This window comes from Penicillium malachiteum, assembly GCF_028827825.1.
Source record: "Penicillium malachiteum strain IBT 17515 chromosome Unknown utg000005l:1.0-9002435.0:326005.0-9005861.0, whole genome shotgun sequence".
Classification (NCBI taxonomy): Eukaryota; Fungi; Ascomycota; class Eurotiomycetes; order Eurotiales; family Aspergillaceae; genus Penicillium; species Penicillium malachiteum.
The window spans coordinates 578787-605888 of record NW_026643099.1 but is presented as its reverse complement, the minus strand read 5'-3'; the positions used below and the strand labels follow the sequence as shown (position 1 = coordinate 605888).

Below are 27102 nucleotides of genomic sequence, written 5' to 3'. Positions count from 1 at the left end.
GCCTCTTGTTCTTGATCAAAAAAAGATTCTTGTGGGCATCTTCTGGAGTTTGGGGTGGGCGCAACATCTTATTTTTCTTTTTTTCTCCTGTGGTTCTTTTTCCAAATATATTGAACAATATCCCATTATCTCCATTTTTTTCCTTGTGAAACTTGGATCTCTGAATGATGTGCCTATGATTCTGGATAAATACTTTAAATTGGATATCATAAAACTCGACAGTAACAATGCCCCTTCAAGTTCCTTTGTAGAAAAATTCCATCCATTTGGCTACTTAGGTACCTAGTAAGATGCCTGCTTTCAGTTATTGAATTGGCTCTTACCTGACTTTACCTGAGCGTCATTGATTCCAATCATCGAGTCCATCCGATTCAACTAAAATACATACTTACCGGCAGAGAAAAAAGAAATCCAAGCAGGAAAAAAGCCCAACGGTGACTGAAACTTGAACACGGAAAGAAAATAATACCAAGGCAGGATGGAGAGCAGAAAAATAATAAAGAAACGGGGGATACACTGAGGCACCAAGGGAATATTTCGGTCAGCTGCCGGCGGGGTGTGTGCGTGCCGGGGCGAAGGAGGTCAGGTAGATCGGAGATTGACTCTTTTGTAAGGTGAGTGCAAGGCGGAGATTATGACTTGAATCATAGAAAGAAAACGTCTCAGATTCGTGGCTGCATTTTGATTTCGCCTTACCCCTTTACCCTTGCGAATAGAAATGGACGAACGAGAACAGACTAAGTATACCCACCAGCAGAGCAGACTCGGGTTGAGAAGGGGGAAAAGAAGCATCCATGCACAAGAAGGGGAAGACTTAGTAGCGTCTCCGGGATCGGGGGTCATCATAACCATCATCTTCACGGTAACGTTTGCGTCCCATATCCTCTCGGCCGCCACTGGCATATCTGTCGCGCTCACCACGCTCACTACGCTCACCACGGTCCCGGTAGCGGTCTCCATTGCGATCATCGCGGCGGTCTCGGTCTCTGTAACGATCACCATCTCGGTCGTCGCGGCGGTCCCGATCTGAAGGACCGTCTCTTGGGCGCACAGGCTCTCGGTTGCTGCCAGTTACACCGCGGTCAAATCTGCCTGCACCTTCGCCTGCTCCTCTGCCGTAAGAACCGCCTCCAAAGTCTCCTCTGCGTCCACCACCAGGGCCAGACGGAGCATTGGGTGGCGGCTGTCCTCCAAATCCACTACGTCCGCCTTGGTAGCCAACTCCTCCACGGGGGCCACCAAATCGATCACCGCGGAAGCCTCCGTTTCCTCCACGGAAACCACCACCTCTGCCACCACCGAATCCGCCTCGGAAGCCACCACCGTAGCCACCAGGTCCAGATGGGGCATTGAATCCCGGTCCATTGGGACGAGAAGGCATCGCCTTGGTGTAACCACGGCCTCCCAAGCCACCGCCAAAGCGACGAGGCTTCCAGCCCTTAGTAGTGCGTCCACGCTCTACATCCACCAGGACTCGTCGGTCCTTAATGCGAATTCCATCTGTTTCCTTGTAGGCGGCTGAATATCCCGGGTCCTCTATGTTAGCAAAAATATTCCTCTTACCATAATAATGGATCATGGGGGTTCTGCAACTGCAAACGAGATAAATTTGGTGATTATACCTTTCATGTCTTTCTCGCGTTCATAAACGATGAATGCGTAACCTTTGTTGGGTCTTTTGGCTGCCCTTGGTGAAATGGTGTCTTTGACAATGCGAATCTGGAAAGAAAAATGTCAGAGACTATAAGCAATATCAAGACAAAGAGACATTGCAGAGGGAGTCTTACTCGCTCAATGGGACCGAACCGGCCGAATTCTCGCTCGAGGTCTGATTCTTTGACGTCAAAGCTGAGTCGGGCAACAAAGAGAGTCCTGAATGGGTCGCCTCGAGCTTGTGGATCTTTCTCTGGATCAACTGTTTCCATGATCGAAGCTGATTAGCAAGATAACTTCGCGCCCGAGAGTAATTATAGAATGACGCTTACAGGTTTCTAGCCCTTCTTTGATCTGGTTGTTCCATCGTTCCTTCTTCTCCAAGTTCTGGCGCCATTTCCGCTGCAGCCAACTTTCAGTCGCGTTGTATGGTGCCTCGTCTTCGAATTTCTTTGCTTCGGATAGAAATTGGGCAACTCCGGAGATGGTACTTTTCGCGCAATCTTCCGGAGCGCGATCGGTAGGAGGGATGTAGCGAAGGGGTGGGCGTGGCTGGAATAAGGCCAGCAGAGGAGGGGGGAGCTTGTCCGTCATCGTGAGCCCTCAATCGGTGAACGAATGACGTGAGGGAAATGAGAAAGCTGTCACTTGACGAGGTTCCTCAGGAGAGTCGCGATCTTGTGGTCGTAAGAAGGGAACTTCCGCTGAAAGCGCCTTAGCCGCGTTTGGCGCCGACTCACCGCCTTCACGTACACCAGAAATTGTGAAGAGGGAAAGACAGCAGAAGTGGTACTTTGAGAGATAGCCAAATCACAGCAATGCCAGTCCAAGGTCTTCGAACGGTCACATCAGCCAGGGTATGTGTGTTCAGATGAAGGGTTAAAATTTTCGAAATCCAAGTTTACAGCTGAGCTGACTTGAAACCTCAAACAGAATGGCGTTGGCGCCTTCATCCTTCAATGCAAGCGCCTTGACTTTCACTACTGCAACCATGGCGGCAGTTCTCGGGGAATGCTGTACGTATCCATTTCATTCTCTTTATATATGACCTTGGAAATTGGAAATTTACTAACAGTCAATGCCGTACAGCGCCTTCCTGACCCAGACTCTCCCCGAATTCGCCCGCGAAAACCCCCAAATCGAAGTCCGAGTAGCACCCCGACACGGCAAGCACCCTGTTATCAAGGGCGAGTACATCAATGGTCGCGAGAAGGCCATCTGTGTACGAAACATGGAGCCCGGCGAGATCCTCAAGAAGGCGATGATCTTGAAGGATGCCAGCGGAGAGAAGCTCAAGCGGACCAAGAAGCCCGTCACGAGTCTTAACGAGAGTGTGCGTGGTATCTGGTCACCATACCATGGAGATCTGCGTGGTGTATAAAATCCTGGGCGTTTTCTGTTTTAGCATTTTGACAAAGGCCACGGCCTTTTCTTCGAAGCGATGGGGCCTTGCCATTGCATCGTCTTGTATTATTGAATCTAGGCACAATTCTTATCTCATATCGATTCTTCGTTCATAGACCCAATGGCTTGTAAATTGAATATCTCCCAACTAGATGGTATGAATGGTATGAATGGGGTTATTACTGAGCTGTTAGTCCGATATATACTGCACTGAAGGCTAAATGACATCTGGACGGTCCAGTTCCACCTGAGCCCACTTATTTTAGGTACCTACCTAGGTGATGACATTCCAGAACTTCAAGTTCAAGTTGAAACTTGAACCCATTTTGGGACCCTAATACTTGTATAAGTCAAGACTGGCACTGGCACTGGCACTTCCTAATATCCAAAATTTATAAGATCCTAAGTCTAAGATAGTCAAGAATCATTCAAAGTTTATATATCCGAGAGCATTCTACTACTACCAAGCAGTAACTTATCTACTAATAGAGAGGATTTGATAGTAGTATCAGTCTCTCACATACATAGAACTTGAGTGTATTATGATATAATTTGAGACTGGCAGTTTTCTTCTTCTTTTTCTATATATAGGAAATTATCATGTTTCATAAATGATTGAAATTTCCTTGAGATGGCTCTTCAAGGCGCTGTAGCTAAGTATGATTGTAATAGAGGAATGCCGAATCTTCATGATACGCTCAGACAAGACCGGAGTATGAAGACTCATGCAAGTAAAATCTCAGGCTGATAAAAGAGAAAACAAAAAACGCCGGTAACTTCCATGCAACGTGGGTATCGACAAGACAAGACGCCGGGTGGCAAACGAAAAACACCTCCTCACCATGCAATGTGATTCTAGATATTGAGGAAAGAATCATAGATATAGATGGATCATGGCCGTAGGAGCACTAACCGGCTTACCACAGTCAGCGACCTGACATTTGGAGAAAGGTTTTGTTCTTTGGGCCGTGTTGGTCTTCTTAGCCTTGGACTTCGAACGATTCTCTGCACATTCGCCACAATAGACCTAGTAAGAGAGATTAGCTGATGCAATTGAAATAGATAAATACTCATTGAGAGTACGAACATGGCCACATGGTTTTGCAACCCAGATTTCCTGTTTCTTCCCTTCGCCAACTCCGAGTTCATTGGAGCAGTTCGGGCAAATGGCAACATCGTCATCTGCTAGGGTGCGTGTAAAGCCTTCTGGCACTGGACTAGGTGCTTTGTAAGTTTCACGTCGCCTATCCTCTGGGGTTTCCGTAGATGGATCCATGGAAAAAGATGCTAGTCCATAGTCAAGGATCAAAGAATCCTCATGATCAATACTATTGCCCAGACCGCGATTCTGACCGTAGAATAGTGTATCGAGATTTCGAGCAGCGCCTCGAAAAGGCATAATCGAGGATGGCAATGACATTGCAACTTCCGAGGAAATCTGTCGGGCACGGGGGTTATTGCGATGGACTGAGGAGCCCCAAATGGCCGCGTGGAACCGAGCCTCGAGTTCATGTCGAGTACGCGGTGGTGGGCGCACTGACGCACTGAGAAATTGGACTTCTGGGCTGCTAGAGTGCCCTTCTGCGGGATTATCGGGCTCGTCATCCAAGTCCACGATCTCCTGGGCCAATATAGGTCTGCCAAATCGGGGCGGCCGCGATGAACTTGATGGTCTGTTATCTGTGGTGCGAGTTTGAGTTCTTTGAGGGGGTGTCTCGGGTTCGTTGGTGAGATCGATCACATTATCCTCTTGAGCTGGGGTACCGGCCGGGCGCCGGAAGTCAAAGCCATCACGAGGATATCGCATGGGTGGCAACCGGGCGGGCTGAGAGCGTATATTTGGTGGAGGAGCCGGAGCCGGATGAAAATAGCGCTCCCACGATTGATCCGTATCCTCGGCGGATTCTTGTGACATCTGGCGAGTTCGCTAAAAGAGAAACCAAACACGAATTGTTAATATGGCGGCTATTCCTCTCGGTAGGCCCCGCGGATCTTTGAGATATTGCCTACCTTGGACCTGACTCCCAAGAGCTGGACACCGGACTCGTCACTCATATCAAGACTTGGTGAGAAATGGGGGCAGCTTTCTGGCGCAGCCTCACAAGACGCGCCATGTGCACATGGATGAGTATAAAAGAGGAGGTTAGAAGAGTTGGAAGACATGATGGATCGTCCAAGGACCAAGGTACATAGGCCCGAGTCCAAAGGCGGTATGATTCTGCTAAGGAAAGTTGAGGCGGTAAGAAGTTATTTTGGAAGGCGGTGAGAGGAACAACGTGGGGGTGAAGAAGTAGAAAAGCATTTTGGAGAAGTAAGACGAAGTGAAATTTAAGTAAAGTTCTCAGAGAGCCATGGGGAGGGAATGATCTTCATTTTAGGCAATAACACAATAGAGTAGTTAAAATGACAAGACCAAAGAGCATATATTTAGATCGGAAAAAAGAAAATTCAGGCAGAGCCACCTTTGGGCATTGTTAGGTCATTATCAAAAGACATGGATTTTCCGGCGCTAGGGCTGTTGTGAACGTAATACAAACACCATGACAACAGAAATCAAAATAAAAAGAAAGGAAAAAGGGGAAAGGGATGTAGAAATGTCAGATATCCAGCTCTAAAAGTACACTTTTTGGGCTTATTATGTCTGCAGTACAGTCACTGCACCTCCCTCATTCAAGGTGACAATGCTCTGAGCAGAGGAACCCCATGCAACAGCAACAGAGGGCACAGCACTCCGCAGGGGCTCTGACCACTCCTTGGATGCCTTAGAAAATTGTTGAACAGTCAATCCACTGGGTCCACCAGTCAAGAGGAACTGGCCAGTGTAGTCCCAGAAAATAGATTGGACCTGGCTGCCGGTGTCCAGCACCTTGGTTTCCTTGGAACTGCGCAGGTCCCAGATCGAGATAGTGGTAGACTGAGCAGTGGCAGCAGCCAAGAAAGTACCGTTTTCGGAGAAGAAAAGGCACTTAACAGGTCCAGACATCCCAAAGTCTGCGGCAGCAGCTCCAGTCTTGACATCGAAAATCTTAATTTGTCCATCTGCACCACCAGCGGCCAAGAGGTGACCATCAGGGTGGAAATTCACAGATAACAGAGCTAAAGAGGGATGATCAGTTTGCAAGTTCATGGTCTCACTTTCAAGGAGCTTTTTCTTACCTGAGTCTGTGAAGATCTGAGTGATCACATTGTTTGTAGCAAGATCATAGAGCACATAGCTCTTGTCCACACCCACTGAGGCAACAATATCACCAGTTGCATGGACAGCAACAGCAGTAACCTCGCCGGCATGAGAAGCGAAGCTTGCGACTTCAGTGCCATTCTCAAACACCTTGACAGATCCCGTGGCCGAACCAACAACGGCCTTGTTACCAGCCCATGTGGCATCAGTCACAGGGCCATCTGTCTTAAGAGTCTGGACCATATTCTTCTGAGAGATCGAGTAAATACCAACAACACCATCCGCTCCACCGACCAAAGCAAGATCACCAGTGGAATCAACTGATAAGGCGCGGCCGCCTGGGCACAGAGGTTGAGTGGGCTCAACAGGTTTGAACGAGGAGATGGCATCGCTTGTAGCCCAGCTCTCGGGAACAGGACGCTTGCGGCGTGTCTTGGAGAGACTAATAGATAATTCAAGTCAGCAATTGTGTAATATAGTTTAATTAAGAGTGACTTCACATACGCAGCTTGCGTGCTCTCAACCCGCTCCAGCACCGCCTGGGGCAAACCTGCAGAGTCCACCTGCATAGCATCACCACCAGAAGCAGCACGAGTAGCACCGATGCTAACCTTTGACAAAGCGTTACGGGCCTCGTCCCGTTCCTGAGTTAGTCGAGCGATCACGCGCACAGCAGCATCGTGTTGGTAGAGTGCGGCACTGAGCTCGCGGCGGGTCTGGGCAAGGTTCTGCTGGAGGGTATATGTCTCAAGGGCGAGCGCATCCCATTCTTCTTGGAAGACGCTGAGAAGGGAGGGGATTGAGGTAAGAGTTGGAGGCCGGGGGCGGACAACGCGCTGCGACTTGATATCGATAAGTTCTTCAACAGCGAGCTCTTCGCCGTTGACGGGATCTTTTCCGTTCTCAGTGATGTATGATTCGATCAAGCGCTTCTCAAACACACTGCCTTTAAGTTTGTTAGATACATGGACAAGCGCAAATTATGGCTGTAAAGACATACCGCTCTTGGGAGAGAGGACAGGCACCTGGGGAGCCTCTCCAGAGACTATTGGACAAATAGGTTAGTAGGTTAGAGACAAAGGCAAGCCATAAACTCCATAGATGACCCAAAACTTACTTGCACACAGCATGATTTAATTGAAGAGGATTGGGGGTGGGGGAGAAGGTCGATGAGAGGAGCTGGAGCGCGAAGCGGCTCCTTTGCACTTTTCGATGTGGCCCAATGCGGTTTAGCGCCCCGCGAGCTGTTCGCGGACTTGATCATATGCAAGACCGTCCACCTTAAACTACCTTCAGTTCTACCTTGACTGGAGAGAATTATTGGAACAATAATAGATGACTTGAAATATCATATTATATACAAATTCTATTCAACTCATCAAGACAACGACACAGAATGTGTTTGATGTGACGACGAGACTACAGCCAGCTTCAACAGTGAAGTCTTGACCATGCCAAAGAACCCACAGTTTGCTTATGGTGAGTGCCGCTATCTAGCACTGCTTTCATAGACACACAACTCAAGTTGGAAGTGTTTCTAATTACATTTTCTCCTATTTAGAGGCAAAACAGCCCGCATTCTTACAAAAGCTTCGGGGCCAGTATGGCAGTGATACATCTGGTCGCCTAGAGCAACCTGCACTACGACCTCGAAAAGCCAAGGACCCCAAAGACGAAGAAGAAGACGAGCCTGTATACATTGATGAAGAGAGCAATGAAGTCATCTCCAAGGAAGAATACAAGGCGCTAGCTCAGGGCGAAACCACGAAGGAAGAGGATGGGACTTCCAAGGGACCAACCCTAGCTGAGGAAGGACAAACACAAGGGGAGAGCTCTGTGAAACAAAGCAATCTCACTGAGGTTGGTGGCCAACGCAAGCGAAAGCAGGCTAAAGTGGTGGGCGAGGAAGAGAACAAGGCAGAGCCAGAGGAAACACCTAAAGCGACCGAGAAGCCCAAAAAATCTAAGAAAGGGAAGAAGATCAAGCTATCATTTGATGATGAGTGAATATGATATACCCCATGATGCAAATAATATACCCTGCAATTCGATCTGAGTGGAATATTCATTTGGTCAGTCTGAATGATTCATCATGAGTCAATACGGATATAACAACACGAATGATTAGCACTCACACAGCATTAGACCATAAGCGATAGAAATCTACTCAAGATAAAATTAATCCATGCAAGTGCAATGAACGTCCTACTATTTAAATCATTAAATATATAATATTTCTCTCTTTCCTTGAGACGACAAAATTTCCAACCGGAATTGTGTTATCGGCCCAGTTCGTCCTGTATTTTCCCACTTACCAATCTTTTTTTTTCTTCGGCGAGTCTTTACTCTCCACCATACCTGCCTCAACCTCTTAATTAAACCCGGATACTTGGACCGGTAAATTACCCAAGATGCCGGTCGTTAATGTCGACGACTTAGTCCGCCTGCAGCGGAAACCTGACGACATACGAAACGTGAGCTTTGCCCCTCCATCCCACTATCTGATGTCAGGTCCGCGGCCTATACTAACCTAGCTCAGATCTGCATTCTTGCGCACGTTGTAAGCCATCACCCAAGAAAAAGAGCTACCTAGCATTCAGATGGATTGCTCTAATAATTGCCTATGTGTCATTGCGCAAAAATAGGACCATGGAAAAACTTCATTGACAGACAGCCTTATCGCTACTAATGGCATCATCTCGCCAAAATTGGCGGGTAAGATCCGCTACCTGGACTCTCGTCCTGACGAGCAGCTCCGAGGTATTACAATGGAATCATCGGCTATCTCCCTGTTCTTCTCGATGCTTCGTCGTCCTGCACCGGACGCAGCTCCCGTGGCCAAGGAGTATCTGATCAACTTGATCGATTCCCCGGGTCACATTGACTTTAGCAGTGAAGTATCTACAGCGTCTCGACTTTGTGATGGTGCCGTTGTTCTTGTTGATGCTGTTGAGGGTGTCTGTTCCCAGACAGTGACTGTGCTTCGACAGTCCTGGGTCGAGAAGTTGAAGCCGATTTTGGTTATTAACAAGATGGATCGACTTGTCTCGGAACTTATGATGAGCCCTAGTGAAGCCTATGCACACCTCAGTAGGCTCCTTGAGCAAGTCAATGCTGTGATTGGTAGTTTCTACCAAGGCGAGCGAATGGAGGATGATTTGCAGTGGCGCGAGCGAATGGAAGACCGTGTCAATGTTGCTGCTAGTAAATCCAAGAAACAAGCCTTGGACGATGAATCTGTCGCGAGTATCAGCGAGGCCACCGAGTTTGAAGAGCGTGATGATGAAGATCTTTACTTTGCTCCGGAGAAGAACAACGTCATCTTCTGTAGCGCTGTTGATGGCTGGGCTTTCACGATCCGGCAATTCGCCGCTATCTACGAGAAGAAACTCGGAATCAAACGTACGGTGCTTGAGAAGGTCCTCTGGGGCGACTTTTACCTAGACCCAAAAACCAAGCGAGTTTTGGGCCAGAAGCATCTGAAGGGCCGGGCGTTGAAACCTATGTTCGTTCAGTTGGTTTTGGATAGCATCTGGGCTGCCTACGAAGCAACCACGGGCGGTGGAAAAGGAAAAGGGTGAGATTTTATTATCTCTCAGTCACTCATAATCGAGGATAAAACTTTATACTAACTCTTTTCAGCGATCCTGTCCTTCTGGAGAAGATCACAAAGTCGTTGAACATCACCATTCCGCCATATGTTCTACGCTCTCGTGATCCTAGAAACATTATGAGCACGCTATTCTCAGCTTGGCTTCCACTATCTACAGCTGTTCTGGTTTCTGTCATTGAATATCTCCCAAGTCCTCAAGCCGCACAAGCTGAACGGTTACCAGAACTGATTGAGTCATCTCATGGCTCCAAGCACGTCTCTGAAAATGTCAAAGAAGCTATGATCAACTTCAAGACTGGCCCCGAAGAGCCTGTCGTGGCATATGTTAGTAAGATGGTGGCGATACCTGAGAGTGAGTTGACAGCAAGCAAAAAGCGCAGTGGAGCTACTATGACTGCAGATGAGGCTCGAGAAATTGCCCGTCGCAAGCGGGAGGAAATCGCAAAGATGCAGGCGGAAGCCAATGCAGGGCAGACGGATGACTTTGCCCGAATGACATCGGCATTTGAGAATACTTCGTTGATCAGGGAGGTAGACGAACCAGAGAAGGAACAAGCCGAGAAGGAAGACCCTGATCACCTTATCGGTTTTGCTCGACTCTATTCAGGAACTCTTTCTGTTGGAGATTCCATCTATGTGCTGCCACCGAAGTTTTCTCCATCCAACCCACACGCCAGTCCGGAGCCCAGAAAGGTCACCGTTACAGACCTGTATCTACTCATGGGCCGAAGTCTCGAGCCCCTTCAGTCGGTTCCGGCGGGCGTTGTCTTTGGTATTGGAGGTCTTGCAGGTTATGTGCTCAAAACAGGTACACTCTGCAGTCAGCTAGAAGGAAGTGTCAACTTGGCTGGTGTCTCCCTCAATACTCCCCCCATTGTGCGTGTCGCTCTGGAGCCAGTTAATCCGGCTGACCTGGGCAAAATGGTTACTGGTCTTCGCCTTCTTGAACAGAGTGACCCATGTGCCCAGTACGAGGTTCTTCCCAGCGGTGAACATGTTATTCTCACTGCTGGTGAATTGCACCTCGAGCGCTGTGTGAAAGATCTTCGTGAACGGTTTGCCCGGTGTGAGATTCAGACTGGCGAAGCTATTGTGCCCTACCGAGAGACGATTGTCAACGCTCCCGAGATGGCTGCTCCGAAGAACCCTGAGCTGGGCCGTGGAACAGTGTTGTCAGTATCTCCATCTAAACAGATGACACTCCGTCTGCGGGTTGTTCCACTCCCAGAGGTAGTCACCGAGTTCCTTATCAAGCAGGCTGGTACCGTCAAACAGCTCCAGTTACAAAAGCGTGCCGAAGCAACAAAATCCGACGAACCTTCCTCAGAAAATGCCACTCCAGCCATATCAGCAGAAGTTGATGCTGCCGATGAAGCGCTCGAGGGTGCCGTCCTCTCGCTGAATGAATTCCGTGAAGAGTTGAGCAAGGTATTTGACGAAGAAGTGAAGGAGGATAAGGAGCTATGGAAGAATGTTGTCGACAGAATCACAGCCTTCGGACCCCGAAGAACAGGTCCTAACATCCTCGTTGATGCTACTGCTGTCAACACCTGTGAGAAATTGTAAGGCAATACTACTAAAAAGAGATCTCGTCTACGATTTCGGACAGCTAACTTTCCTGATACCAGTTTACTCGATGAGCCGAAACAAAACTCTGCTGTTTCATCCGATGACAACACTGCTCAGCAAGCTCTCCTCGTACGCGATTTCAACGATAAGATCGCATACGCCTTCCAGCTCGCCACAGGCCAAGGTCCTCTCTGCCAAGAACCCATGCAAGGTGTCGCCGTCTTCCTGGAAGATATCTCCGTGCAAGCCGCCAAAGAAGAGCTGGACATGGGTCGTCTAACTGGAGACTCAATCAGAATGGTCCGTGAAGGAATTACCCAGGGATTCCTAGACTGGAGTCCTAGAATCATGCTTGCGATGTACAGCTGTGAAATCCAAGCAACAAGTAAGTTTCCATTACTTCTAAAGTGATACCACAAAAATATGTATCTGGATATCCAAGCTGACTCTCATCTTCCTATAGCCGAGGTCCTGGGTCGTGTCTACGGTGTTATCACCCGTCGCCGAGGCCGAATCCTCTCCGAAATCATGAAAGAAGGAACCCCCTTCTTTACCATCATCGCTGTTCTCCCTGTTGCCGAGTCCTTCGGATTCGCCGAGGAGATTCGCAAGCGCACTTCAGGTGCCGCTCAGCCACAACTTATCTTTGCAGGTTTTGAGGCCCTAGATGAGGATCCCTTCTGGGTTCCCGCTACCGAGGAGGAGCTGGAGGATCTGGGTGAGCTTGCGGATCGTGAGAATGTTGCGAAGAGATATATGGATGCTGTGCGAAACAGGAAGGGACTTGTTGTCCAGGGACGGAAATTGATTGATGCGGAGAAGCAGAAGACGCTGAAGAAGTAGTCTTTTGGCCTTTTTTGTTCATGATGCTTGTTGGATGTCATATGAATACATAGTGTGGATATGAATTAAAAATTTTGTTAACCATTTTTACCAAATTCTCTGAAGCCCTCGAGAAAGTAAAGACTTTGAATGACATGAGTGCAGACTCGGAGTACTAAAACATTCAAATGTTCCCGAGGTCAGTTTTAGGGCAACATATACCTCAACTTGAATACTAGGCATTGGACACACGAGTGCACTTTCAACCCAACATTTGAACTCAGAAATTCCAGATGTCCGGAACTGCAAGTTATTTGCACAAAAACAAGGACCTTCGAAGTATTGATTATGAATATTGATATCTCATGAATACTAACTAAACACTAAACCGAAATTTAACCACCTCAAGATCATCTTCCTAATCATAGATCAAGTACAAGAAAGTAGTAGAAGGTGGTTCGCAAGGATGAGAGTCCCGCGCGAATCCAAAAGGAAAACCTTTAATCTACCTCCAATGACAAACACAGCCCGACATGGAAAGGTCACGACCGTGTATACTAAGGAGGCGCCTGAACGGCAATCTACAAGGGATAGGTAAAGAGTTACAGACACTTGCTTCGTCTCAAAATGCTGAGATATGCAATGCTGCGGTTACCAGGGATATCAGAAATCATGGTAGGTTTATTTGCATTCGTAACTTTGTGGGTATCATAATTTTTTCAGGAGATTTGAAATGCTCCTTGGAATGGTAGATTCGTATTGCTGAATGCTCTGGGTTAGTGAGCAACGGCAAGAGAGCTTGAGGACATGAGAGGCGGTGCCCTAGAAAGGGATGTTGTGCATGAGACCATTCAGGCATCTGGATCCATGAAACACCGAGGTGATAACCATAGTATCGACTGGTTACTTTGAGGTGAAACCCCCACACATTCAATTTGATGCCAGTCGTATGCCCTGACAGGACTGTGAAACCCAGTCACAAGCGGAGGGATACACAATAGTCTCAGGCTGGGTAGTGCCTGCGCATATCACATGCAATAATAGCTTGATAAGAGGAGAAGAATGAGACTGTACACGGGTTCTTCAACCGCCACTCATACCGTGTAACGGTGTCCGTAGAGAGGAAAGCCGATTTCACCGGCATCCAAGCCGGATCCTCACAGTGGTCGAGCAACCTTTCTCGGCTCCGCAACATTGGTGACGGGGTCCCGCATTTCCTTCCAACTGGCAGGGAACATCATGTTACCAGCATCACTGCGAGCCATGATAACACCAAGGTCATTCCGAGCAGTGGTGATATAATAGAAGCTTTGGTCACCCATAGAGACAACCGAGCCTCGGACAATATCTCCAACACGGAACATCTCCTCCATGACAACGCGGTCTTTCTCAACGGCACGAACGTCCTCCTTGCGAATCAAGCCTTGGAAGCGCAGCTCGTCGGTGTTATTGTGGTTCTCTGGATTGGGAGCAACGGTCAAGGCAGAGGCAAATTTTTCATTGTCTGGGGTGTATTGGGAGGGGTCAAATGAGACATCATCCAGAACAGCAAGAATGGCGACGGTAGCCTGACGCCGTTGTACTCGGGTAACGCGAGCTAGTACGAGGGAGTCGACGGCAGGGAGGGTATTGAATCTTGGTTTTTGAACGGGAGGTCGCTTTGAATCTAGCAAGTCCCGCGCGACTCGTAGAGTTGATTTCTTTTGTGTTTTAGTCTGGGCTGGATCCACGATGACAGGTCCAGCAATGGAGGCGTAGATATTATTCTCTGAAATATGGGTACCAGGTCCAGCTGAGTAGAACGTAGCAGGACCCAGGATTTGGCCTGGAATTGCCACAGTTGGGATAGTTGAGGCCATTGTGTCCTGCTGATAAAGAAAAAAGAGTGAGGTTGAAGCTGTAGAAAGTAATTTTTTGTCCTGGAGCTTCTATGCACGGCACGGAAGTAGGTTTCACCGCCTTCCACTCCGCTTCCGCTTCGTCTCTATGCAATCAGGTCGACCAACAATGCACACACATACATGGTAAGTAAAATACCTATTTGCTTTCTACATAATTCTGATTGGGAGATATTAAGTCTATCATCCGATCTTGGACACTTCATGCTCGAGACGGTTTAATTATAGGAAACTTGAAGCCCATATCTAGCATGAATACACGGTGTATGCGTAACAACCCAAAAAAACAGAGAAGCACCGACCCAAACAATATCATAGACATAGAAGAAACAAAAGTGAATGGAGACATCATAAAGAAAACTGTTCTCACTCCAGATGCCCGCTGTCAAGAAATTCAACTCAGCTGAATTGAGAACAAAAGCATTCAATGCCCATACTAACACCTAGAGGAAAAAGAACAGTGAGGAATATAACACTGGGAGTGGTCAAGGTCATGTAACAAAAGGACCGAAAATAAGGGACTAGCACACGTTAGAATATATAAAGGCTTGCAGGATCTTAGGCCTCGACAAGGGTCTGTTTGGGACCTGCTCCAAGGAGATCCAGACATCGCCGAGCGAGGGCAATCACTTCTCCCTCGCCATCTTCACCATCTTCCTCGTCCGATTCAATGTTCTTGTCGGAGATTGACTTGACCATTTGTATAATGTCATCCGACTTGGAAATGTACCCTATTAGTTTCTTGTCTTCCGATTCCACAAGCTGGAGAAGAGTCCAGATGGCAATATGCTGGAAAGTTGGGTCACCGCTTGCGAGGAATCGCTGCAGGTAACCATGTATACCGCCATTTGGCTCGGACCAATTCCGAACGAAGATTGTATAGTCTCCCACTAGTTTTGTTAGTCATGAATCTCAAAAAGGAAGAGAAGCTCAGAGAAAACATACCTTTAGATGAAAGATTACCCAAAGCTGCTGCGCTGTTTCCTTGCACCTCAACGCTCTCGGAGTTTGTCAATGGAATCAAGACATCAAATACTCCAAGATTGAGTAGGTGAGGCTTCAGCTCATCGCTAAGGGCAAGTACGGCAATGGCGGCAGTCATTTCAGATTGAACAGTAAGAGGGACTCGGAGAACTAGATCCTTGCATTTCTGAACAGCACCAGCCTGCAGAACAAGCTCCTTATTGCGATCGGAGCTAGCTGCAAGGTTACGGAGTGTGGAAATAGCATGGCACTGGATCTCCTCATTGTCGGTGGTACCAAGTAAGTCTACCAACGGCTTGAGGAAGCCTGCTTCAATGATCGGAGACTCGTTGAGGGGGTGGATAGAGATGTTGCGGATGCAAGCAACAGCAGAGAGTATCAACGGGAGATAGGATGACTGAAGAAGTCGCAAGAGAGGAGAAAGTCCCTTTGCGCGCACAATCTCCAGTTGATATTTCTCATCGGAAGCCAGGTTGCGGAGGGCGAGTGCAGCTTGGCACTGGACTTTGGGGGTAGATGAGTCCATCAAGTGAACCAAGGATTGAACCAAACGCGACTCAGTCTGAGCCAGGCGCTTGCGATTGGTTGAATCGACAGCGATATTACTGAGCGCGGTGGTGCAGTAGTATTGGACATCAACGTCAGGGGACGAAAGGAGGTGGACAAGGACCGGGATCGCACCGGCGTTGACAAGTTGCTGTCGGTTATCGTCTAGATATGGGATGAGAAGTTTGCGACTAAAGAGGGTGATCAAGGTTTCTTACCAGAATGGGTCATATTAAGTAGCGCTCCGGTCGCATTACGCTGAACACGCATATCCTTTGACTTGGCCAGGCGGATCAGTGGACCCAGTGCCCCCGATCGAGCGATCTTGGCCTTATTCTCCTCATGTGTAGCTAGATTGGTGATACATCCGACCGCGTTGCACTGGACCTCCACATTTGGCGACATCATCTGGCGGATCAGAGGGGCCAGCCCTCCGAGGGCGACGATCAAGACCTTGTTTTCACCTGTGTCTGGGTCAGTGCGGGATCATTAATCTGAAACCGGGGGTTGACAAACCATTGACGGCAAGGTTGCCCAGGGCTGCACTGGCAGCTCGCTGGACCTCGAGATCGGAGCTCTGTAACAGAAACAGGATGGGTTCGAGGGTATCGCGATCAACCTCTCGGACATCTACCAACACGTTAGGATCTCGTATCGTCACGATCATCCGTTTCCACGTACCTCGTTCAGTGATTTCGGCGAATGTCAGACTGGCACTCCTTTGTAAATCAATATTATCGGAATATACTAGAGTGCTCAAGGCCCTCAGTGGTTCTCCAGAGAAAAAATCGGTCTCGGCGCGCTGTGCAGGGGGAAAAGAGAATGGGAGGTTAGCTATGAACAACGAAGGTATGCGACCGCGAAACAGATTTATTCCGCTAAATCTCTGGAAGTCCACGTACATTTTCCAAATATCCCAATAAGTCTGAGACCGCTTCCCGTTCATTGTCTGCCAAGGTGGTTTCGTAAATGCCATCTCGGGCACGGCCAGCTCCGAGGCAGGCCGTGATATGACACCATCGGTCAACCGCCGATAGGCATGACAGACAGGTGGCTGCGATTCCACTCATGCCTCCTTCAACAGGCCCGCATCAGGGCGTGCACTGTTTTGGATATGCGAAAGATTCGTGGGGAATGGGATCGTCAGATTTCTGCGGGGGGTAGAAGTTGATGGAGGTTTCAGCGATGGCTGGTAACGAAGCTTTTTTTTTTCTCTCTCTCGGGGGTTGGGGAACACAGCAGAGCGCGTGATGGCGTCTCGAGTTATAATATCTCTTTCTATCTCTCCGAAGGTTCAAAGAAAGTTGGGAAGTGAGATTTGGAATTGCGCCCCCTTAGATGTATATGGTAGATTTGGAGAAGGAGAGAGGGGGGAAGGAAAGGACGGTAGGGGAAGCACTTGAGCTCTTTCTCACTAGTTTCCTTTCTCTTTTCCCCCCTCCAACCCGTGTAGATCACGAGTTCTTCAATCTGTATTTTTTTTTTGGTTCAATCACTATTTATCCTTTCTTAACATCTCTATCTTGATTCATCTTTTTACTATGAATATGAGATTATTCTCTTCATTTCCCATCCCATCTCCTTGATAACGGGAGCTCCCCCAAGTCCATCCGCAGCTACCACCAATGGGAACCACGGCATTCATTCGACATGTATATCGTTTCTCCACTCCTTATGTTCAAGTCATGGACATCAAGACCATGATTCCGAAACATCACAAGATGTAGTTGCAGATCTTCCAAATGATACAACCTAGGAATATCGGGAGTATCTGCTTTGGAGACCGTTATCTACGGAGCCAAGTACTTTGATCCACTAACATGCCATAGGCAATCTTGATATGGATCTTTTCAACGTCAAGTGCCTTCCATGGAACTTGAAGTTCACCATCATATCATATCCCATGTCTGGATTACCAAACAAGATATGATTCTGGAAGGCTTCCGCATATTCAACTAAGCCATCGCACATGGTTTATATATATTGAGCTTGCCACTTAATACCACTTACTCCCGTGTCTCAATCCCTCTACGACCAGCCTCCCGAGTGGGTCTGTGCAGCGCGGATCCAATGACGTCTCCCCCATTCCCCCCATTTTGCCTTGTGATGAGGATACCTCGTGCTGATGCAGATGATCACCAGATGAATCGCGTGAAGAACAAGAAACATCCAAAGGATAACATGAGGGTGATATGAACCTGAAGGTCTGAGACTTATTCGCGTGAAACGATCAGTGGACAATTTTGAAAAGGGCATGGATTCACCTTCGGCTAAAGCAAGAGAGGCTAAAAAAGCTCTTTTCCCCGCAAAAGTGGCATACGACATGGAAGGCAAATGACTAGCAAGATTCACCGAGAGGGTTTGATAGGTTCTCAGACTCCCATATTCTGTAGGAGTAGTTAGGAGAAGAGCTTAATGGGCCCATTTGGTTCATTGTTCATATTAAAGCCCTGGAGGTCAACTTGGAAGCCCCATTTGGTTCCATGAATCCTTTCTTCCTTTTTAAAATTCCTCTCCTATTTCCTTCTTCTTCTTCTTCTTCTTCTTCTTTATCTTTTAAACCTCCTTGCTCTCTACGATCTCATCTAGTATGACTTGAATCATTTCCAAACTCGCTTCTCTTAGTCCAGTTGCAGATCCCTCGGCCCTATCTGCTACATTCCTTTCTTTCTCTCTCTTTAATTCCCCCCACACACAAGGGATTTAGGTTTCACTACCAGATCAAGATCGAGGAAAAAGAAAAGAAGAAACAAGGACAGAAAAAGCAAAAAGATCGAAGACAAAACAATCTAGGCTACCAGGTTCTATCTTGGTGCATAGAAAATTGACCATGTCTACTTCAACCGCCACCGCCTCCACATTGCCCGACTCCTCTCGACCGGGGCGTCTCCGCCGCTTCAGTCAACTCCGCGCATACACCTCAAACCTCTCATCCCCAAGTGGGCAACGGGGCCGTCGCCAATCTTTATCCAATCGACTTTCTTGGCTAGCGCCAACATCAGGCGACTGTCCCCAGGCTCAGGATCTGAATTTTTCCCCAGACGCTGCCTCGTCAGCTTTGTCTCGCTATACCACAGCGCCCGACTCTAGTCAGCGGGCTAATGATCTAGCATCATCTCCCGACTCCACGTCTTCCCCTTCTAGTGAACCTAGAACTCTCTCATCAAATATGGCCCGACTTCGAAGTGTGTCTGCTGTATCTGGTCGTGGAGTTCGAGCAGGTCGTACAGTGACCCCAGAATCGCAGGCTCAATCTGCTGCACCGCCAGTGCCAGTAGTCCCTCTGACACCCACACCGACCCCCGCACCAACCTCATCGCCCGAACCACCTGTGCCAAGTGATCATTTAGACCTCCCGAGCCCAACCCCGACTGATTCGCAGAACCCCAACAAATCCAAGCGAGCCACGATTCGATTTTTCCCTTACCAAGACACCTTCCAAAACTCGCGGCCTTCATTACCCTTTGTGCCAGTCAGTCGGACACTTCCATCCGAGAGTTGTGTGGTTCGAGTCGGTCGCTACTCTGAGCGGGATGGAATTCCAGTTCCAAATCCCACTGAGCCATCAGATGCCCCCGTTGGATTTAAATCCAAGGTAGTGAGCCGCAAGCATTGCGAGTTCATGTACATCAATGGCCAGTGGCACGTCAAAGATGTGGGTAGTTCATCGGGGACTTTTTTGAATCATATGCGCCTTAGTCAACCCAATATGGTTTCTCGTCTGTATTCTATCAAGGATGGAGATATTGTGCAGCTAGGAATTGATTTTCGGGGAGGCGAGGAAATGATCTTCCGTTGTGTGCGAATTCGTATTGAGTGTAATCGCTCTTGGCAGCAGCAACCCAATGAGTTCAAGTATGATACCCTCTCCCATATTCAACACTCTAGTTCTTGCTTTTTCTTATATCGTCCCGTTGTCTTCGCCTTTTTGTCGTTATTTACTCACCATATGACAGCAAAAACACAGAAAGTCTTATCAAGAATCTGGGGAAGGGAGAAACATCCGATTATTCCGGTTGCCGAGAATGCTCTATCTGCCTTGGTTCTGTATTGGTTCGTTGTTCCAGGTCCACTTTTTGTGAATATCTTACTAACTTCCATTTAGCGACCATATCAATGTCTTTTTATGGCGGCTTGTGCTCATGTTTGGCATTACAAATGCATCAGTCGTCTTCTTCACTCTCCCGATTATCCCATGTTTCAGTGTCCGAACTGTCGTGCTTTTACCGATTTGAGTGCTGAAGTTGACGACACAAATGATTATGAGGCCGAGGGCAACCAGGCCAAAGATATTTCAACACCAGCTACTGAGATTGCCAATGCCCAGGATTCTCGCTCAGCGACACAGTCACCAGCCAATGTTCCCACTAATGGTGTCTTGACTGGTATCGCCAACGATGATATCGAAAACCGCAGTCAGCATGATAGTATTCCAGAGGAGCCTGACTTGGTGACCGATGTGGAGAACATGCATTTGAATGAGAGACCCGATTTGGATACAGAGGATAGCAGAAGCACAGACTCCCCCGCCCCTAGTGGCAGTAATGACGATCTCGTGCGAAGTGCTGCTACTCATATCCCGGGCTGGCAGCCTACCCAACCTCTCAATGTCCCACTTGGTTCTCACCTCCGTGTCGATACGCCAAATCGCTCAGAGACCTCTGATGATAACCCCTTGACTCCTCGAAATGACTCTGGTCCACTTGCCTTTGATGGTCGTGCAGGGGTACGCTGATCTATTCATTCCATATACAATTTATGGGGCCTGGGATCTATGAATCAACTTCTCGTCCTTTAATACCTGACATATTCTTGTTCATTTCGGTCCAAATTTCGAACTCTGGCAGATTTGATACATGCATCTACCACATTTCCTCGATAGCGCTCATATTATATCCTCTTTCTCACAATTTGATTTATCATGGCAATTCGGCGTTTCCTTTTGTTTCCTTCCCCCATTGTTCGATATACCCCTTCAGCAATCTGGTCTCTTCTTTATCTCTTGGTGATATGTCAGGCGACATGGGAACTTTGTTTCGACTGGTCTTGCCGTCTTTGTCGCCAGTGATTCATATCGAGACTGGCGCTTTCTATCACACAATCTAGCAAATCTTAAGGTTATTCATTTGCTTTTAACTTATTTGCTTATGTAGATAGTAGTATCCCGAGGTCGTGATGATGTCCGATACCCGCAGAAGTCTATAGACTCGAGTACTATTGATATCGGGGTTTTGCCAGTGGCAAAGGGGAAAGAACTTTAGGTTGCGACGTAAGAGAGACCCGTTCTATAAAAATCATGTCAAGTGTTCCAGAGTGCGATAAAAGTACATATTTCCAAGGAACAAGGTTAAAGAAGTTACTGGCCCCGGGGCTCCTATGTAAACGCCAGAAAGTAAAATTGAATATCATTATGCCTCGGGTATCATCGTGATGCAGTGGCTGACTGCAGAATGCGACTTTGTTAGTCGTGAAAAAAAACAAGAAAAAAAATACGGAGGGATGGGTGATCATTATGCAGTAACCATGGAAGGTGAATCTAGGTTGTCGGTTGAGCTCGACAATTCGATGTCACGCATATTTGAGGCCCTAAGAGATGGAACAGCCGGCTTAAAATCTTCAACAGGCATGGAATGGTCAGGTGCCGAGACGCTGGTTGCGCGAGATGTATCCGAATCAGCGTCTGTGATGGTGCTTGTCACTGACATAGTCTCGGTGTAATTAGAGACCGATTCGGCAGTTTCGATGGGTACTGTTTCCGGTGACTCGACTTCAGGTTGTGTAGGAAGTGAATCAAGCTCTTCAACAGCTTCGTAGAAAAGCATAAAAGCACCCCCTTGAGACATCACATGGCCTTCACTGACCATCTGCACATCATCGTCACTGAGTCGGTACCAACGCTCAGGCTTCTCCTTGTCTCCTTCTGCTTGAAGTACCTCATCAGGAACAGGAGCCGGAAAAACAGAAGTCGGGTATTTGCGATAACAGATGTAGTGACCATTCTCATGTCGGCCGTAGTGTGTAATGATTGCTCGTAGCTCATAATGTCTGCTGGGAAGGCGGACTGCTTGGCCAGGTGCAGGGAGCATGGATTCGGAGGGATTTGTCTCCCATTGTTCAGGAGCATCATCGGATCTGCCATTTTGGGTTCCGAGGCACCAGTCGTTCAAGTCCATGTGCCTGGGAAATTTAACCGCCGCATAATTCTTTCTCAGCATCCCGGTCATCTCGTCAAAAAGACTACGGTTGATATGAACGACTAAGCATTGCGGTGCGCGCGCAATCACTGCCTGCCTGGACTTAGTGGCGGAGACGCGATTCTTTGAAGGGATGTGGCACTTTTCGGTGAGTGTCTTTTCAGCGAAGTCGTCTCCTTCCAAGGCAGCAGTCACAGACTCAAGCCGTGCTTGTGCGGAATCTCGTACTGCATCGGGCAGAGCAGATTTTTGCGGACTATCTGAGTTCGTATCTTCGGATAACCCATCGAGGAGATTGATTAGTTGCTCTCGAACGCGCAACAATGTGCATTTGGCGCATTCTACTCCCTCGATTGGTTCCAGAGCCATGTATTGATCCAAGCATTCACGAATATCATACTCATGCTGTCCACCAAGCGGTACAGTGAGGCAGTTGAACGGGATGAGCGATAACCCTTCAGTCCAACCGCACTTCATACAACCTACTCGCTGAGCAAGCAGACCTTCCATTGGATTACGGAATGATGGTTGTTTATCAGAAGTGCCGTCGATCTCCGTCTTGTTTTCACAAAAATCCTTGAGGATGCTTTCCTCTCGACCGATCGTTTTCAAGCCCATGTTCCTGGTTTGTCCGCGCGAAGCATGCTGAACTTCAATGTCGATTTGATCCACCAATTTGGAGAAATATTCTTGTGCATCTTGCTGTTGCCAGCTGCTCATGGACTTCAGGTCCGAGGGAATCCACAGCTTATGTCCATAGTTTGAGGCACTGTTCAAGTGCTCAATTATCCCTCTCAGTGCTCGGTGAGTGGAAATTGAGCCCTTGTCAGCCAAAGCCTCAACATTCTGTACGAGAAATTCAGACAGAGATTTTAACGAAGCGAGTCCTTGAATGATGCTGTTCTGATAGCAAGAATTATCCCAGTTTCCAAGTCCTGGGGGAATGGCATCTTGGCTGTGACCTAGGAGGGCGCTTCCGAGACCCGACAAAGACCGCGAACGACGAAATGCTGGAAATGAGTTGTCGTCAAGACCGAAGATACGCTGCATTGCCTCATTTTTGGCATGGAATGTCATCGGAGAATAACTGGAAGGGGAGGATTCGGACGGTGACATGCGGGTGTCCAATGCGACAATAATCCAAGATGGCGTTAAAAAAACGAGAACGTTCCAGGCAAGCTGGATCAAGGAGACTGGTGCAAGCCCGAAGTGGTCGAAGAGGAGATAGATAGAAAGAAGTGCGAGGAGGAGGTAGCCTAACGTTTGGTTGTTCTGCAGTGTCGTGGGAGCTGTCTCATGGTGGCTGTTTGTGCTTGCGTAATAATGAATGGGGCCGGTTGAGAAGATATTGGCACCCTCTCTGCGAGCATTCATGGCGGAAAACAAAAACCACAAGAAGTGCCGCAGCAGGAAGAGGTTCTGTTAAGCATGAGCCAAAAATTGGAAGAGTAAAAGTGGCAAGAAGGCCTGGCGAGACAGGGTGGAGAAGGTCAGGTTGAAGGAGTATATACAAACAGGGTTGGCTTTTCCGGGGCTGCGCTTTAGGTTTATCGCGCCCTCCGCAAAATTTTCTGTTATCGATATCGAGGTCTCCACACAGATTCTTACTCTAAACAAATATCACACCATGGCTAAGAGCAAACGTGAGTTGCGCCTATTTCAGAATTTATTTCTAAAAAAAAATGATGAGGATTCTAACTATTCCCCAGCCAATGCTAACACTCGCGCGGCTCGCCGAGCTGCCTCGCCGAGCTTGGAGCTAGATCGGTCTTTGAGATCTGCCCCTCGAGCTGAATCGCCAACCGCTGAACGGCCTTCTGTCTTGGCCGAGCGCCGTACTTCTGGCATTCAGAAGAAACAGAAGGGGAAGAAGATGACCAGGGCACAGCGCTTGAGACAGCAAAAAGGCATGGACCGGGCAGAAGCTGTGTTGGATCAGTTAGAAATCAAGAAGGCGAAAAGTGTAGGTCGTGCAAAGAGCGTTAAAGAACGAAGTGTATGTATTCTCCAATGAGATTCTCATCTACTTTGGGTATAAATGAACTGACAAAGGAACAAATGATAGGCCGATTGGGAAGCTCTGAACACCAAGGCATCGGCTTTCGCTGCTATCCAGAAGGACAATGAAGAGTATGACGACGAGGATGATGATGACATGGATGCAGAGACTGAACCCATGAAATCAAAACCGAATCCCTTTGTGTCCCAATCAACAAACGCGGGGTTAGAGGATCCTGCGCCCACTGATGACTATGATGAGATTACCTGAACATACCACCTCACGACTCCCGAACCATCTGCAAGTTTATTTCCGCGGCCTGAGCTGATTGATCATGCGCTCGATCTCCGCAATTGCAGGGCCAGACGCCTTGGTCCTAAGGATTTCAAGGGCGTTGATATCCTTGGCCTTTTGTGCCTCCTCTCCCGCCTTGACGATCATGCCGCACTTTACCCACATTTCAACCCGTTCCGAAACGTCGGAGGTTGTACACTTGGGAATGAACACTGAAGCCAATTTTGTGTTTCCAGCGCCTAGGACCTCGTTGTAGAAAGGCTGTTATTTTGTATCAGCATCAATAAAAAGCATTTCCTCATTCGAAGATCTTACCTCCCAACCGATAGGGGACTTCTTATTCCTGCCAATTTCCTCTAGTTCGCCCCAGTCGCGTTTGGCAACCAAGGCTCTCAGGCGCAACCACCAGTAGGTCTTTTCGGACATCTTAAACTCGGCCTGCATCTTCTGAGCTCTTTTCCCGTAGCCGGCTCGAACAAGCCTGTAGATTGTTTCGTTCAAACTGAGACCCAAGAACTCTGAACGATCGGCCAGATCTTTGTCCAGTGATTCCTGCGCCTTGAGAAGCTGAGACGCCTCTGAGATCATTTTCTGTTGTAGAATAACTGTTGGGTCCTTCGAGTCTGACAACAGACGTGATGCAAGAACTAGCTTCTCTGCTGTACGTTGTGGATCTGTCCCCCGTAGCGCTTCGGACAATAGTGCATTAGATCCATCAATAGGCCGATCATCCTGGTAGTAGAGATCTTTAAGAAGTTCAGTGTCTTCATCTCGCGCTGCGGTTTCAACCAATGCAGATGCCATAGGCCGAGTATTGATCATTCGGAAGAAGCTTGCTAGGGGGATCTTGCTCTTTAGGTGCAAAAGCACGAAGTTCACTAAGTCGTCATCGCCGCTTTCAATGGCCTTGTCCAAAGCAAGTTCATCTTCCTCCATGTTTAACAACAATGGAACCTGCTTGCCAGCTCGAGGCTCGTGGTTGAGCAGCTGTGTAGCGAGATGTGATCGGCCTTCATCGTAAGCTGCCTGTGCAATAACCTCAAAAGAAATACCTGGCTTCCCCTCCAGTCTTTGAACAATGAGCTTGCATACTGCTTCATCGTCGACTGTGGATATCCGGACTTTTTGGCTCGCCCAGTGAACATAGATGCGATCAGCAGGTATTTGGAGATAGTCGGATACCCTGATTGCCAAAAGGTATTCATGCCGGCTGATCAGACGTTCAATAAGACCCTCTGGGCTGAGACGGAGATATTGATCATATGATAATGGTAAGCCGACTTGGTAATCCCTCAACGCAGTCAAGACTCTGAGCTTCTCTGTCATTTCAACAAATTCGTCACTATTGTAGAGCTCTAGTGCAGATTTGCCAAACGATGCTGCCTTTAACAGCCGCTTCTGCCAGTAAGCATCGAATTCGTGACCTGCAGCTTTGATACATGAGTCAACAGCTGCTGGGAGACTTGGGCGGATTCGCTGTATGTTTTCATCCGCCTTGGGTGATTTCTTCTCTAACTGATCTACGGAATCGAGGAGCACAGAGGCAGGAGAAGAAGAACCAAGTCGGAAAATCTCCTCTGTAACATCGTGAACTTTGTGAAGAAACTCGCAGGTATCATTTGTGAGCAGACGAACTCCGTCAAACTCAGATATGACGTGCACACGGCCATCGTAGTAGTATCTATCCACGGGTCAATTATTATCTTAGATCAGTATTGAGTTGACTTACTTTGACGCGGCCCCACTAGGTCCGATCAAATGGATCTCATCTTCCCAAGCGAGAATAACTGCATCGTCTCCGCACCAACTGACTGTGCTAGGAGGCACTCGAGACTTTGAATCGTACTCGCTGAGCTTATTCTGGAAATCATTGCTGACAACCCAGAGTTTACCATCAGAGGTAAACAGTGCAACAAACCGTCCAGTTGGGGACACGCTAACGTGCTTGAATGGTCCATCTTGGAGGATCTTGTCCTCTGCTTCAGTGGAGTCAACCAAATAGACCGTGCGGTCAACTGCGAGCAAGACCTCAACTGAACGTGAAAGGGTATGTGCTGGGGGAATCAATGCCCACGAAGAGACTTCGCCTTCAGGACAAGGAGCAAGAAGCCTAGGTCGCGGCTCATCATACTTTGAGACTGCAATGAGCTGGTTGTTGGACAGCAATGCTACGAGACCTGATGCCCAAAACTGACAGGCTCTCACACCATATTCTTCCGCACCCTGTTATTGTTAGCTTGAATCCAATGAATTTGTCCAGAACTTAAAGGTGATATTACACTGCCAAGAGAAAAAGAGGTGAAATCGCCATCCAAGCCGAAATAGCGGCGGACAGTGCCATCCTCGGCAACTAGCAAGAGCTCCTCCTTATCGGACCAGCCGATTCCACGAATAGTTGCTTGCTCCCACTGCAGCAAAACAGTTAATACATTTCTGGAGATTACCGAGAAGAACATTTGAATATTCAGCTCACATTAATTCGGTTAATCAGCTTGCCTGAACAAGAATAAACATCCACGCTTGATTGTGATCCCTGTGTATCCCGCAATCTGATAGGTTTGCTCTCATCACGATAGAGCGCTGCAAGAGGAGAACCACAATTTAGCTAACTATTTTTTTCAAGGCCAGAATCTGATGCATACCAATGGCTCCACCGTATGGTGCCCCCCGCGACGATGTAGTTCTCTAATTCAACGTCATCCTCGAAGATCGCATCATATACAGGGATTTTGCGATAAAAGCTGTCGCCAAGCTTCTCCCAATTGGCAAGAGGATTTGAAGGTGCCATTCCGGAAGTGTTGATGGATCATACAAGATGGTCTTTGAAAGACCATACACCCATGTCCCCGTGTTGATGTTGGTGACGGATCAAGGTTGAAGCGCAGTTGCCCACGGGGGCCATCTACGCTAGTCCCGTTTAGGAAGCTTTATCACATTACTCGGGCATC

General features: G+C 48.0%; 12 protein-coding genes across 12 annotated transcripts; 5 read left to right on the top strand and 7 right to left on the bottom strand.

Moving 5' to 3' along the window:
- Window positions 1–814: 814 nt before the first annotated feature.
- Window positions 815–2247, bottom strand: N7483_010264 (U1 small nuclear ribonucleoprotein 70 kDa; the record flags this gene model as incomplete). The annotated part of the gene is made up of 4 exons (XM_057093691.1): window positions 815–1536; window positions 1623–1719; window positions 1788–1915; window positions 1986–2247. The coding sequence occupies 4 exons, from the start codon at window positions 2245–2247 to the stop codon at window positions 815–817; spliced, it is 1209 nt and encodes a 402-aa protein (XP_056939662.1).
- A 224-nt stretch (window positions 2248–2471) lies between these two features.
- N7483_010263 (mitochondrial 54S ribosomal protein mL43) lies at window positions 2472–3034 on the top strand (the record flags this gene model as incomplete). The annotated part of the gene is made up of 3 exons (XM_057093690.1): window positions 2472–2510; window positions 2587–2669; window positions 2743–3034. 3 exons carry the CDS (start codon window positions 2472–2474, stop codon window positions 3032–3034), a joined length of 414 nt encoding a protein of 137 aa, XP_056939661.1.
- An 897-nt stretch (window positions 3035–3931) lies between these two features.
- On the bottom strand, window positions 3932–4972 carry N7483_010262 (putative RING finger domain protein; the record flags this gene model as incomplete). The annotated part of the gene is made up of 2 exons (XM_057093689.1): window positions 3932–4084; window positions 4145–4972. The coding sequence occupies 2 exons, from the start codon at window positions 4970–4972 to the stop codon at window positions 3932–3934; spliced, it is 981 nt and encodes a 326-aa protein (XP_056939660.1).
- A 720-nt stretch (window positions 4973–5692) lies between these two features.
- N7483_010261 (pre-mRNA-processing factor 19 family protein) lies at window positions 5693–7365 on the bottom strand (the record flags this gene model as incomplete). Its single annotated transcript, XM_057093688.1, has 4 exons — window positions 5693–6677; window positions 6740–7181; window positions 7236–7280; window positions 7353–7365. The coding sequence occupies 4 exons, from the start codon at window positions 7363–7365 to the stop codon at window positions 5693–5695; spliced, it is 1485 nt and encodes a 494-aa protein (XP_056939659.1).
- Window positions 7366–7686: 321 nt separating this feature from the next.
- On the top strand, window positions 7687–8242 carry N7483_010260 (DUF4604 domain-containing protein; the record flags this gene model as incomplete). The annotated part of the gene is made up of 2 exons (XM_057093687.1): window positions 7687–7714; window positions 7797–8242. 2 exons carry the CDS (start codon window positions 7687–7689, stop codon window positions 8240–8242), a joined length of 474 nt encoding a protein of 157 aa, XP_056939658.1.
- A 404-nt stretch (window positions 8243–8646) lies between these two features.
- Window positions 8647–12260, top strand: N7483_010259 (GTPase RIA1; the record flags this gene model as incomplete). The annotated part of the gene is made up of 6 exons (XM_057093686.1): window positions 8647–8709; window positions 8775–8795; window positions 8881–9812; window positions 9878–11410; window positions 11477–11802; window positions 11881–12260. The coding sequence occupies 6 exons, from the start codon at window positions 8647–8649 to the stop codon at window positions 12258–12260; spliced, it is 3255 nt and encodes a 1084-aa protein (XP_056939657.1).
- A 1136-nt stretch (window positions 12261–13396) lies between these two features.
- On the bottom strand, window positions 13397–14098 carry N7483_010258 (exosome non-catalytic core subunit CSL4; the record flags this gene model as incomplete). The annotated part of the gene is made up of 1 exon (XM_057093685.1): window positions 13397–14098. One exon carries the CDS (start codon window positions 14096–14098, stop codon window positions 13397–13399), a length of 702 nt encoding a protein of 233 aa, XP_056939656.1.
- A 597-nt stretch (window positions 14099–14695) lies between these two features.
- Window positions 14696–16737, bottom strand: vac8 (protein anchor VAC8; the record flags this gene model as incomplete). The annotated part of the gene is made up of 6 exons (XM_057093684.1): window positions 14696–15027; window positions 15083–15832; window positions 15886–16131; window positions 16184–16297; window positions 16349–16469; window positions 16570–16737. The coding sequence occupies 6 exons, from the start codon at window positions 16735–16737 to the stop codon at window positions 14696–14698; spliced, it is 1731 nt and encodes a 576-aa protein (XP_056939655.1).
- A 1760-nt stretch (window positions 16738–18497) lies between these two features.
- On the top strand, window positions 18498–20402 carry N7483_010256 (FHA domain protein; the record flags this gene model as incomplete). The annotated part of the gene is made up of 3 exons (XM_057093683.1): window positions 18498–19522; window positions 19649–19745; window positions 19773–20402. 3 exons carry the CDS (start codon window positions 18498–18500, stop codon window positions 20400–20402), a joined length of 1752 nt encoding a protein of 583 aa, XP_056939654.1.
- Window positions 20403–21177: 775 nt separating this feature from the next.
- On the bottom strand, window positions 21178–23235 carry N7483_010255 (ubiquitin-specific protease UBP1; the record flags this gene model as incomplete). The annotated part of the gene is made up of 1 exon (XM_057093682.1): window positions 21178–23235. The coding sequence occupies one exon, from the start codon at window positions 23233–23235 to the stop codon at window positions 21178–21180; it is 2058 nt and encodes a 685-aa protein (XP_056939653.1).
- A 253-nt stretch (window positions 23236–23488) lies between these two features.
- N7483_010254 (Alb1 domain-containing protein) lies at window positions 23489–24130 on the top strand (the record flags this gene model as incomplete). Its single annotated transcript, XM_057093681.1, has 3 exons — window positions 23489–23504; window positions 23571–23857; window positions 23927–24130. The coding sequence occupies 3 exons, from the start codon at window positions 23489–23491 to the stop codon at window positions 24128–24130; spliced, it is 507 nt and encodes a 168-aa protein (XP_056939652.1).
- Window positions 24131–24166: 36 nt separating this feature from the next.
- vp16 (tethering complex subunit VPS16) lies at window positions 24167–26942 on the bottom strand (the record flags this gene model as incomplete). The annotated part of the gene is made up of 6 exons (XM_057093680.1): window positions 24167–24415; window positions 24470–25835; window positions 25884–26377; window positions 26434–26562; window positions 26628–26734; window positions 26765–26942. 6 exons carry the CDS (start codon window positions 26940–26942, stop codon window positions 24167–24169), a joined length of 2523 nt encoding a protein of 840 aa, XP_056939651.1.
- Window positions 26943–27102: the final 160 nt, after the last annotated feature.